Source organism: Myotis myotis, unplaced genomic scaffold (genome assembly GCF_014108235.1).
Source record: "Myotis myotis isolate mMyoMyo1 unplaced genomic scaffold, mMyoMyo1.p scaffold_m19_p_18, whole genome shotgun sequence".
In the NCBI taxonomy this organism is placed as follows: Eukaryota; Metazoa; Chordata; class Mammalia; order Chiroptera; family Vespertilionidae; genus Myotis; species Myotis myotis.
Genome location: NW_023416322.1, coordinates 19,373,867 through 19,386,491, shown reverse-complemented (window position 1 = coordinate 19,386,491; position 12,625 = coordinate 19,373,867). Strand labels below are relative to the sequence as shown.

At 43.2% G+C, this 12,625-nt stretch overlaps 2 protein-coding genes across 2 annotated transcripts in view; one reads left to right on the top strand and one right to left on the bottom strand.

Moving 5' to 3' along the window:
- RGSL1 (regulator of G protein signaling like 1) overlaps positions 1–12,625 on the top strand; it is a 73,868-nt gene continuing 61,243 nt past the window's right edge. Inside the window, exons 1-2 of the mRNA XM_036343866.1 lie at positions 1–41; positions 1,131–1,195. Coding sequence (XP_036199759.1) covers positions 1–41; positions 1,131–1,195 — 106 coding nt within the window. The remainder of the gene's footprint in view (positions 42–1,130; positions 1,196–12,625) is intronic.
- LOC118673278 (transmembrane epididymal protein 1A-like) lies at positions 5,688–6,644 on the bottom strand. Its single transcript, XM_036343872.1, has one exon. The coding sequence runs from the start codon at positions 6,507–6,509 to the stop codon at positions 5,688–5,690; it is 822 nt and encodes a 273-aa protein (XP_036199765.1). The 5' UTR covers positions 6,510–6,644.

Genomic DNA, 12,625 nt, shown 5'->3' with positions numbered 1-12,625 from the left:
ATGGAGCCCGTGGAGGTCTTTCATGGCCTGGCTGCTCCATGGTGAGGCTCCCCTCAGACCTGCATCCCCCACCCCATTCTCGAGGGTCCCCAGACACAGCCACTGCCACTTACCTTGTTTGATATGCTAGAATGAGTAGGAAGGTCCCCAGGAATTTAGTAAACATGAACTTAATAAAATCTGTGAATTCTGAATGCCGCAGGGCATATAAAAAATATATCGTAGTTCTTATCCTCAAAGAGCTTACTATTTAGTTGAAGGCACACAGTTCTATATACACATACACACACACATACACTGAAGACATGAGAAAACTAGACTACCTCTCCTATAGAAATCAAGTGTCACATGTAAGTTAAAAATTTCTAACAGCAACATTAAAAAAAGCATATAAAAGTGGAATTAATTTTAATGAGATATTTAACCCAACATGTCTAAAATGTTATTTCAACATGTTATTATAAAAACTATAAATGAGCCCTAGCCAGTTTGGCTCAGTGGATAGAGCATCAGCCTGCGGATGCAAGGGTCCCAGGTTCGATTCCGGTCAAGGGCATGTACCTTGGTTGCGGGCACATCCCCAGTGGGGAGTGTGCAGGAGGGAGCTGATCGATGTTTCTCTCTTATCGATGTTTCTAACTCTCGATCCCTCTCCCTTCCTCTCTGTAAAAAATCAATAAAATATATTAAAAACAAAACAAATAAAACTATAAATGAAGTATTTTATGTTCCTTATTTCATACTAAGCCTTTAAACTCCGGCATATATTTTATACTTACAGCACATCTCAATTCAGACAAACTAAATTACAAGTGTTCCATAGTTGTGTATAGTTAGGGCTGCCATAGTGGATTGTGCGGATTTAGGAGAGAATGACATGTTGAGTGAATTTCAGTTTTAGTGAAAAGAACAGTTTGGAGAGGACGTAGAAGTTTGGTCAGAAATGGCATCTAGGGAGCCACAGTATAAGCTTTTCAATGGCTGGGGGGTTTTAGTATGGTGCTATCTACAAGCATCTTTTAATTTACTTCCTTTCTCTTTAGGAAGGCGTTTCTCCTCGTCGTCGTCATCGTCATCATCATCGTCATCATCATCATCAGAAAATGATTGCAGCTCACCTTTGCTGCAAGGCAGAAATACATCAGAGGAAGAGAGAAAGCCAGAGACTGGGGGCTCCAGCAGAACCAGACACAAGGTCAGAGATGGCACGTGTGTTATTGCTGGCATTTGACTTTATGAGCGTAGCAGAAATACCCTTCTGTTGTGTTAAGCCAATAGGAGTTAAGGGTTTGCCTGGTTTTAAATCAGGTAATTAATATACATTGTCTACCAAGCCTCCAAGAGGCTCACTGAAAGCTCAGTAAATTCCTTAATTTTTATGTGACGAACATCCAAAGGGTTATGTTTATTATTCCCACCCAACTTCCTCCTCTACCTTCAGTATCTCACAATCTAGAATTCTCATGTACTCTGTCCAAGCCACTGTTTGGGGGCCCAAGAAACTAAATTCCACCTTATGATTATAGACACAGAGCATAAGAACTCGATGGGCCTGAAGCTCCTCATTCTCATTAGGATCTCAGCTTCATTTTGGATACAGTCTTCCAGTGACATCAATGATGAGAGAGAATCATTGATCACCTGCCTCCTGCATGCCTTCTCTGGGGATTGAGCTGGCTACCTGGGAATGTGCCCTGACCAAGAATCGAACTGTGACCTCCTGGTCCAGAGGTCAACCACTGAGCCACACCAGCCTGGCAGAGCCATAAATCTTTAATGAACTGTGGTGTTTCTCATCCCTAACCTGTGCTGGATAAACCTTCACCCAAAATGAATACGACCTGCATTAGTTTTCTATTGCTGCATAACAAATTAACTTCAATATAGGAGTTTAAGCAACACAAATGTATTATCTCATGGTTTCCATGGCCAGGAATGCAGTATGGGTTGGCTGAGTCCTCTGCTCAGATCTCGCCAAGGTGATGGCTGGGGCTGGGATTCCCATCAGAGGCTCAAGATCCTATTGCAAGCTCACTGGATGTTGGCAAAATGCAGCTCCTTGCAGTTCTAGGACCCAAGCTTCCGTTTTCTTGCTGCCTGTGAGTCAAGGACTGCTCTCAGCAACTAGAGTTTGCTCGCATTTCCTTGCCATATTGCCCCCAATAGGAAGTTCATGACACGGCTGTTTGCTTTCCTTCAGGCTAAGAAGGTTGCATCTCCCTGATGGCTCACGTTCTTGTAAAGACCTCACCTGACTAGGTCAGACCCACCCAGGGCAATCTCCCTTTTCACTAATTTAAATGCAACTTATTATAATATGAGGAAAGAGCTTGGATTCAGAAATCGTCTTGTTTTTCAACTAGTTTACTATATATTTGTATTTCTGAGGTTCACTGTCTTCAGCAAAGTGGGCATAAATTATTATTATTAAATAAAAATAAGCTGCCTCAAAAATATTACTACGAGGGTTAATAGTAACATATAAAGAACCTTGCACACAGTAAGTGCTCAATAAGTCATATCTATTTAATAAAGATATATTAAAGTAACAACAACAACAACGAAATAAATTCAACTATTACAAACGAACCATGGAATGCTATTCCATTACATTCACTGGTCCCACTCATACTCAAGAAGAAGGGATTATACAGAGTGTGTACACCAGGGGCAGGAGTCTTGGGGACCATCTTAGAATTCTGCTGACCACACCATCTAATCTTCCTTTTCATTCATTACTATAAGTTGCACTATAATTGTGTATGTCTGTTTGTGTCTTTCTCATTATTGTATTGCTAATACCTACACAGTACCTGGAAAAAAGTAGCTGTTTAAGATTTTTTTAATGAATGAATTAATCCTTTGATCATCTTCATTGAATTTGGAAGATCCCCTTAATTTATTATCTACCTGTTTACAAATTAGTCTCCTTCACTGTAGGTTCACTTCAGTGAAATTCAGTTAAAAAGTTTTTCTCTTATCATTGTTCCAAATATCTGGGGGTGAATTCTGTTTAAAGCTCTGGTCTCTGAAATTACTCTATTAGTGTCTATTGGGACTCAGAGAGGGTCCCAATAGGAAATAGATGGCAACCTAAATTGGAATAGTTCAAGGAGGGCTTAAATGGGTACTTCTTACACAGATGTGAGCTGGGTGTAAGGTGACCGCAAGGGATAGTTGAGTAACAGATGGAGCTGTAACTGCCTTTAGGCCCCAAGGGACATGGGACAGAAGGTCCTGGTATGGGCAAGCACAGTGTGGTGGCTTGCGTGGTGGCCTCTAAAAAGATATTTCCAAGTCTTAACCCTGGAACCTATGAAAGTGACCTTATTTGGCACAAGGGTCTTTGCAGATATAATTAAGTTAAGGATTTCGAGATGAGATCATTTGGCTTTAAGGTAGATTCTATATCCAATGGCATGTGGCTTTATAAGAGAAAGGCAGAGGACAAGGTGAAGGTGGAGGCAGAGATTGTTCTTTTTCTGAGCGATGGACACTTATATTTTCTTTTTTTTAAATATATTTTATTGATTTTTTACAGAGAGGAAGGGAGAGGGATAGAGAGTTAGAAACATCGATGAGAGAGAAACATCGACCAGTTGCCTCCTGCACACCTCCTACTGGGGATGTGCCTGCAACCAAGGTACATGCCCTTGACCGGAATCAAACCTGGGACCTTTCAGTCCGCAGGCCGACGCTCTATCCAGTGAGCCAAACTGGTTTGACAACACTTATATTTTCTGCCCATTTTTATATCAGGTTGCATTTTGTTTGTCAGTGTTAGAATATCTCTATATATTCTGGATACTGATTTTTTTTTTGTCTGTTACATGTGTTAAAAATATTCTTCCCAGTGTCCCTTTTATTTTTTTAATATATTTTTACTGATTTCAGAGAAGAAGGGAGAGGGAGAGAGAGATAGAGACATCAATGATGCGAGAGAACCACTGATTGGCTGCCTCCTGCATGCCCCCCACCGGGGACCGAGCCCACCACCCAGGCATGTACCCTTGACCCAAATGGAACCCGGGACTCTTCAGTCTGCAGGCCAATGCTCTATCCATTGAGCCAAACTGACTAGGGCTGTCTCTTTTCTTTTTTTTCTTTTTCTTGTGTCTTTTAATTATGGGAAAGCTCATTAAAATGGGTAATCTTTTTAGAATTTGTCTTGCTCAAGAAAGTTTCATATCTTTTATTATAAAATATCTTCCTGTATTTCCTTTAAAATAATTTGACAGTCTTATTACTGATGTTTAACTTTTCAATCCATCTATAATTCTTTCCTTGTGTGTTGGCTGAGGTAGAAACTAAGGGTTTTTCTCCCAAAATGGAGAGTCAGTTATTCCTCACATTAATTGAGGAGCCCTTTCTTAGCATGTATTTAGTTCTCACACTGTATTTCTGTGTCCGGAGCGTCTATTACATTATACTATGTTGATGGGCAGTCCAGTGGTACTTGCTTGCTCCTATACCACAGCTTTAATTATAGAATATTTATAATGTATTATGAAAGTTGGTAAAGCAATTTAATCCTCATATGTAGAGGCCAACGTTATATTCCTCTGGAACATGCTGAGCAAATGAGGTGCCTAGGATATGACAGATCTCTGCTCTTAAGGAGACAGCCTTGAGTGGGTAAGGCAAAACTCCCCTGTGAGAGACAGTGTGAGAAACAGGACAAAGAATGTATCATCAGCATGGAAAAAACAAGGCAGATTTAGATGAGGTGCTGAAGAGTTCAGATCAAAAGAGTATGTGAGAATTTTCTGGAGAAATAATTCTCGGTGGCAGTAGTGTTAAGTTTTAATGTCAGGTATAAAGTAACACTATAGTTAATATGTGACTGGCGATGGCTTTTTCCAAATTGCACAGGGTGTCCTTTGGCAAAGGCGCAAGTGTAGGATAGAGCAAAGTAGGATCTAGTAAATTCCTGGTAGGGCTGGTGGTAGTTAAACAAGTAGCTACGTCTTGCTTTGGCTGGATTAGAAATCAAGAATAAGAAATGTGCTACCACTTAATGGAAATTTGGTTTATGGGAATTTGACAAACTGTGATATGAAAGTACTGATTCTTTATGTGGAAAATTTGAAACAATCCTGATCTATCCAAATTTTAAAATGTATGTATGATGTTCTTATTACTGTAACCAGGTGAGAGAAGTGGATTATACCATAAATGTTTCACTTTAGTTGGCAAACAGAAATACCTACGATTGCAATTTTGATTTGTGAGAAAGTAGTCTTTATTCCACAAGTAAAAACCTGGAGAAACAGCTGGTGCTGGCATGACTGCTGGACTCCACTCTCTTCCATTCAGAGGCCGATCTTGGATTGCATTCTTTAACTCTAATAGCTTTTCTCCCACATTTATCTATTCCTATGGTCCTCCCCCCAATACATCAATCCCATCAGCATCCCTTTCTCAGCCCCCTCTCTCCTCATCTCCTCAGTGATTTGAGGTTCAAGGACAGGAGATGTACCAGCAGACGGAGACCAAATGCTCTCCTTGGCCATTACCTTCATTGGAGACCAAAGAGGATACAATGCACATGTCTGAGAGAACCTACAAGGAGGAAGTAGGGATAGACAATGTGCCAGGTATCTCAGGGTGAGCTCTCTGGGAGGAGAAGAGCTTGGTCATCTTTCTCTGACTGCTCCACTTTTGGCAGCAATTGGTAGACAGGTCCTTCAGTGTTTGTATAATATGGAAGCTTCTTTGGATCCCATCAGCTTCGACCTGGAACTGTAACAATGATGCCAAAAGGAAGAGATGCCATATGTTCCCAGTAGACACAAAGCATTGATCATCACATGCCAGCAGAAGAAGGTGGTGACAAACATGATGTCACTGATGTCATCATCCTGCCATGGATAGCCAGTGACTGGTCTGTACAGAATAAAGCCTGCCTGCATCAGCCAGGAGCCCATCATCAGAAACAGAAAGGCCTCAGTCATTGAGAGGTGAAATGCGTTGGGCGCCCACAGCTCAACAGTCAACACCAGCATGAGCAGGAACACCACCAAGATGAGTAGAGAATGAACCTGCAGTTCCACCCCTGTCGAATCTTGAACATGTGACACCAACAGTATCAGGAGCACGTAGAAGATCAGGACCAGGGCACCTTTTTCTAGGAGCACACACCTCTGAGGCAGCAAGTTCTTGCTCGTGACATCTACACAGCCATTGAGGGTGAGGAGGATGAACATGGTGAGGTGCTGCCACTCTTTGGGGTACATAAATCTCGGTGGCATTTCCCTGTTCATCAGCACCATCCCATCATCAAGACAGAAGATCACATAAATCGTAAAGATAGAGCCGGTCACTATTTTCAACAAACCTTGGTAGGATATTTCCCACAGCCTGGCCCGTATTCCCTTATTTCTGGGAGGACATGAAGGATGCAGAAGAGAGTCATTGACTATGGTGGTCTTAAAGACCACTGCTGCCTGATACAGTCCATAAGAGAAAAGATACAGCCCTGGGTATACATGACCATTGAACTTTCCCATGAAATTACCGATCTTTCTGATTCAGGAACGAAGAGCAGAACTCAGGACCTCTCTGCCCTCCTCTCTTTTGAGGACCCCCTCAAGTTTTGGGCTGTATATAAAGAGCTAACTTCTACCTACTTTTATTATCTCTCTCTGCCCACTCTTCCCAGACAGAATGGAAAGTTCTGGACAGAAGCCTACACTTTTGGTGAGGTGGGTCTCATTGTTCCATTCCATTCTAGTACACTGGGAACTGACTTCTCCCAAAGAAGGGAGATGACTATTTCCTGGTATGCACCTATGAGAATGTGTGTTCTCATGAGCTCAGAGTTTGGGCCTTTGAGATGTTTCTGGTCGCAGCTGTCCCTCTCTCCCATGGCCTGGTTATCCAGATGAAGTCTGGGTTACTCACGAATATTAACACATCTGTTAATACTGTATCTAAGGCAAGAGGTTTTCATTTAGAGGGGATGGTAGAGAACAAGGTGCATGCTCTGAGCACACAAATGGTTCTGGATCTGTTGCAGGAGGTACATGGAATAGGAGTTTCTCTGGGCCTGATCATTGTGCTTGAGGGGAGAGAAAATTCATTACTCAACATGAACCATGGTGACATCGCACAGTCTTCATAATCATCTGTCCTCACGGTAAAAAGCAGAGGCGATACCCATATGCTGATCGTGCCCCCAGTGAGGAGGAGGAGGTTTACCCCTAGGTCACAGCAGCTGCCTGAGCCCTCAGTCTTATCCAGTGATCTCCCTTTTCTATACCCATTTACATCAGAAAAACCAATCTATTCATACCCTTGAGGATGAAGGGCATTTCTTATCAGTGGGACAATGGGGATTTGAGTGTGAAAATGCTGTAAGGGAGATAGAGTTTCAGATAGCTTTACAGAGAGACTTGCCTTCCTTATTCCATTTTAACTTCAACTTTCTTTTCCTTACGGTGTGGCATAGATTGACTACACATTCACTGTATTCATTTCCTTTTCTTCTTTTGTATGCTGATAAACTACATTTCCCACTATGCCTACAGTTCATGCAGCCTTGCAACTGAGTTCTAGCCAATGGAGCGTGAATGGAAGTGATATACATGTATTACTTTCTGGCCTCCCCCATAAAAGTGTCCCTCGTGTATTCTTTCCTTCCCTCTTGCTTTATACTGAACATTACAGGTTATTTGAAAGTCACACTGGAGAATAGAGGAGCTCCAAGGTGGAAGGAACAGGTTTCCTGAATTGCTTCTTCTAGGAGGCCTATGCACTCTTCAGGAACACTCATTTTGGACTATCTATGGTCAAGCAATAAACATTTTTGGGTAAACAATGGAAATTTTTACACTTGTTTATTATAGCATCCAGTTTACCCAAGCTATTGCAAAAGTAATTCATAGCCTTTTGCAGAAAAATTTGGAAAAATCCCTAAGCAAAAAAAATAGAGAAAAACAAGCACTTGCAATTCCAAACCCGACGATAATTGCTGTTAACATTCTGTTGTAGAACCTCAGCTTTAGGAAGGCATGGTTTGAAATGGAAAAAATAATGACTGTCAATTGAGAGACCAGGATTCCAGTCCAAATTTCCCCCTAATTAGCAGAGCTTCGATTCCTCTATTAGAGAAAAGAAAGGGCTTTGGCACCTGTGTTCTCTAAAGAGAGGGGGGAGTGGAGAAGAAGAAAAAAGAGGAGGAGAACGAGAAAGGGGGAGAGTAGGAGAAAGAGAGGAAAATGTGGGGGTTATTGCATAGAAAGGAGTGACTCTGGTACCCCCAATTTTCCCTTTTAAGCTAGTGGTCAAAACGCCCAGAAAATGTCAAGGAGCTGAATGCTTAGGGAGAGGAGGTACAAAGGGAAGTGTGAGTGCGACCCTGGATTGGAGTGGGTCATGGAGGAGGAAGCTCTGGGGCTCTCTTTGGTTCTTGCCTTTGTTCTGGGAAATTGCTGAGCTGCTCTGAGGGGAGGTGGCCTCTGGGCAGCAAAGTCCATTGCTCCACCAAGAGCCCAGGCACGTTTCTGAGTAGCCCGGTTCCACCTAGAATGCACTGAAGGTGTCGAGTGGCTGTAGCCCTCGCCGGTTTGGCTCAGTGGATGGAGCATCGGCCTGCAGACTGAAGGGTCCCAGGTTCGATTCCGGTCAAGGGCACCTGCCCGGGTTGTAGGCTTGGTCCCCAGTAGGGGGTGTGTAGGAGGCACCCAATCAATGATTCTCTCTCATCATTGATGTTTCTAGCTCTCTCCCTCTCCCTTCCTCTCTGAAATCAATATATATGTGTGTGTGTGTGTGTGTGTGTGTGTGTGTGTGTGTGTGTATGTGTGTGTGTGTGTGTGTGTGTGTATGTATATATATATATATATATATATATATATATATATATATATATTTTAAAGAAGTGGCTGTTTTCAGTCACTAGTTATGTTACTTCCAGATGTCATAGCTGTGGGTCTAAGGGACATAGTGGATAGTGAGGGAAGTGCATTCACTTCCTGACCACCCCATTTGTCTCCACCTTTTGACTATTCCTGGCATCTGTGAGCCAGTGGCCAGAGGAGGAGAGAGAACAGCAGTGCTGATCCAACAGCGATGCGAAGTTGAAATTGTCACAAATGAGGACAAGTAGCCCCACTTAAGGTCCCATCCAGGATGCTCAGGCCCCCACCTTGGCCACACACCAACATTACATGTTGTTCATTGAAACATGAACATCCTGACCTCAATTTTGAAGGTAGGAATCGCCCACCCCAAACCAGACCCTGCCCACAAGTAGCCAAGAAGAAAGCCAAAGGGGGTGAATGATTAGCAGAGCTGGCAGACAGTCCTGAGTCTGTGGGCACCAAGTGCCCGGGAAGCTGTTTCCTAAGGAAAACTCAGCTTGATCACGGGAGTCCATGGAGGTCCTTCATGGCCTGGCTGCTCCACAGTGAGGCTCCCGCAGACCCCTCCCCCCCCACCTGCCTCCCCACATTCTTGAGGGTCCCCAGGCACAGCCACTGCCCATTGTCTGGAATCAAATGTTAGAATGAGCAAGAAGGTCTTCAGGAATTTAGTCAACATGAATTTACTAAATACTGAGATAATCTTGTCCCCACAAAGCTTACAATATAGTTAAAAGCATAGTATATACATGCAGACACACACAGGAAATATAGAAATATATGGTAATTGGAGAATTATTTCGAATTAGAGAATGTCATGTCGAGTGACGTGTAGATTGTATTTTAGAAGCCTTCAATGACAGTTGTTGTTCCTGGGGGAGATTCAGTGTTAGTGAGAAACATCCCCAGATATGTCCTGGACTGCCAGTAACTCAGGGAAGGTTTTTCAAAAGCTTTTATACCAACTGTAAAGGAATCTTTCATTTCTTTTTGTTGCAGGACAGACAGACATGGCTAAGAATCCAGTGCTGTGTTGTATGGATTGTAGAGAGACAGGACTAATTAAATGCTTTCCCCCCCACCCCCACCCCCAGTCTCTAATGCTAAGACAGGGGCACTTGTGGGAGGAGTGGGACCCTGAGATTTGGGATGGGGAAACAGGTGAGCCTGAGAACTCTGAACTCCCCAGTTCCATAGAACCTCCCTTTCTGACAGAAGAAACCCCTCTCCCCAGCTGAGAGAAAAGTCTTCCTCTGTAGAAATACCTTTCAATAACTGCACCTGGGAGAGTTCTGTCACCAGGGGACACCAGTCTTTGTAGGACTCACTCTCACCACCCCTATTACCTCCACATCCATAACAAGAGTAGATCCCAATAATAGCCTAGACAAGGATGTGCAAGACCTGAGGTGGGAGAGGAAGTCCATGCACCAAAAGAATTATAAGACCTCACCAGTCAGTATTGGCAAGAATGCGGGGAGCATGGATATGAATGAATTAGAAAGTGTTTGACCATTAGCATGAGATGGAAAAGTTGATTGAGCCCCATTTATCATTATGAGTTTACCTTCCTGAGATTCTAGGGTCAGTGTGTGTCTTGAACATTCTAAGCCCCATTTCCCTCATAAGTAATATGGGGTCAATAATAGTATCACCTCAGAGGGTTACTATGAGGATTAGAAGAGATAGCCCCGGTAAAAACAGCATAATCCTCAGTATACAGGGAGAACTCAGGAAATGGTAGCTGATAATTGTTAACAATTATCTTAGTCCACACCCAGGACTCTAGACAAGACTGTGTTCACATAAATTGTTGCTTCCGGGAGAGCCGTGGAACTCCTTGAAGACACATGATATCTCTAAGGGGCATAATCTACTTCTGTTGATGTTCTTAGCAACCCCAAAGCTGACAGCAGATGTCATTTGTGAACAGAGGCCAGGGCCTTAAAGGGGTGCTCCAGGTACTGGCCTTGTGCTGGCAACCTCTGCCCTGTTTTTACGTTTTGTCTGCAGTTGCTGCATTAAGAAGACCTGGACTTAATGAAATACTCAGTCCTGAATCTTTTCATGTTTCAAATTAACTTTAATGAGCAAACATGGAAAGATCAAGAGACCTGCAACTGGGACTTAGGGGGAACTTTGAAGCAGAAGCCAGGATGGGATAGATGCCCTCTGGAGACAGGCCAGCATTTGCTTTTGATTGCAGCGAACTCTCAGATCTTGTTCATCTGAGCAGCAAACAAGGGGCTCTGGTACCAGATACCCGAGACTTCACCTTTGTAACACCTCTGTGCTCCTCATGCAACAAACGTGTTGAGTGCCTGCTGTGAGCAAGAAACTTGTTCTCATGCATTTCTTCTGTGCATTGAGTAATACCAAGGTGAATAAGACACCATTAGTGCCCTCAGGGACTTTATATGCTGCTAGAGCAATGGTTCTCAACCTTCTGGCCCTTTAAATACAGTTCCTCGTGTTGTGACCCAACCATAAAATTATTTGCGTTGCTGCTTCATAACTGTAATGTTGCTACTGTTATGAATCGTAATGTAAATATCTGATATGCAGGATGGTCTTAGGTGACCCCTGTGAAAGGGTCGTTCGACCGCCAAAGGGGTCACGACCCACAGGTTGAGAACCGCTGTGCTAGAGGAAATAAGATGGACACAAATAGGCACAATAGGAGGGGGACTGAAATGTTACAGCAGAGGTACAAAGTTCCAGCAACAGTTGCTTCTGCCTTGGAGGGAGCCGAGGCTGCGGTAAGCAGGAAGTTAGATGGGAGCTGCCCTTTTAGGAATAGTAGGATCTGGACAGGTAGAGCTGAGCAGTGATCTTTCAGATGGAGCACAGTATGAGCAAAGGCAGGGAAGTCTGGGGAATGTTCTGGAAATAGTGAGTTGTACCTCCCTGTCTTCAGTGTTTTCATAAAAAAAATCTCTTAATTTGAGTTCAGTTTCCTCCTGGGGCTAGTTCTGTCTACTCAGAATTATTGTGAAGAATGAATGATTTGTAATAGGGAAGTGTAGATTGTTGTACATGCTGGAATAATGGTAGTTTGGGTCTATCATGCCTGGTTCTGTTTCTTCACCTTACTCTAGTCCCTAAATGGTGAGAAGTAGAGCTTTAGGAACTTGAGTGGGGGGGAGGTAACGGGGGTGGGTGGGTGGGGAGGAGGCGCTGCATGTCAATACTGATGTTTAAATAAGGAAGTTTAGGATTGCCACAGGCAGGCCCCAGCAGAGAGTTCTCTCCTGCCATAAAAGGGCCCTAATCCTTGATAGAACTGGTCCTGGACTAATTGTCACATTGTTCCTGTCCTTGTCTCAGACTCCTGGATGTCATGGTCATCTTTCCCAAGTGTCCTGTCCCATCTACATCACCAAGATCTCTTCTTTCAAAGACATTGCTTTCATTGCTTCCCCAGTTTTCTGATTGAAGAAGAAGCTTGTCCAGAAAGCTTACGATCTCAGGAGCTTAAGAATTCAGCAGACAGTTTTTTCCTTAGCAGAGTTGGTCTTCTGGACTTGTCTCAAGAGTGTTGGGTCTCATTTTGGAGCCATATATTGTCATTTTCTATTTTTGGTATTGAATTCAACAAATTTTTGAAACAGGATCTTAACTGTAATTCATCCTTTGGTCTCTGAGTACCAACCGTGGCTTCCAAGTCTAGTAGTAAAACAGTTAGTGGCAAAACCCCAGTGTCATTTCAAGGTGGTGGTTGGAGGGAGGGGGCGGTGGCTGGAGCCTCTGTGTAAGACTTC

Bases quoted from the DNA above. Each gene is read 5' to 3' on its own strand.
- LOC118673278 (XM_036343872.1), bottom strand. From the start codon at position 6,509: ATGGGAAAGTTCAATGGTCATGTATACCCAGGGCTGTATCTTTTCTCT.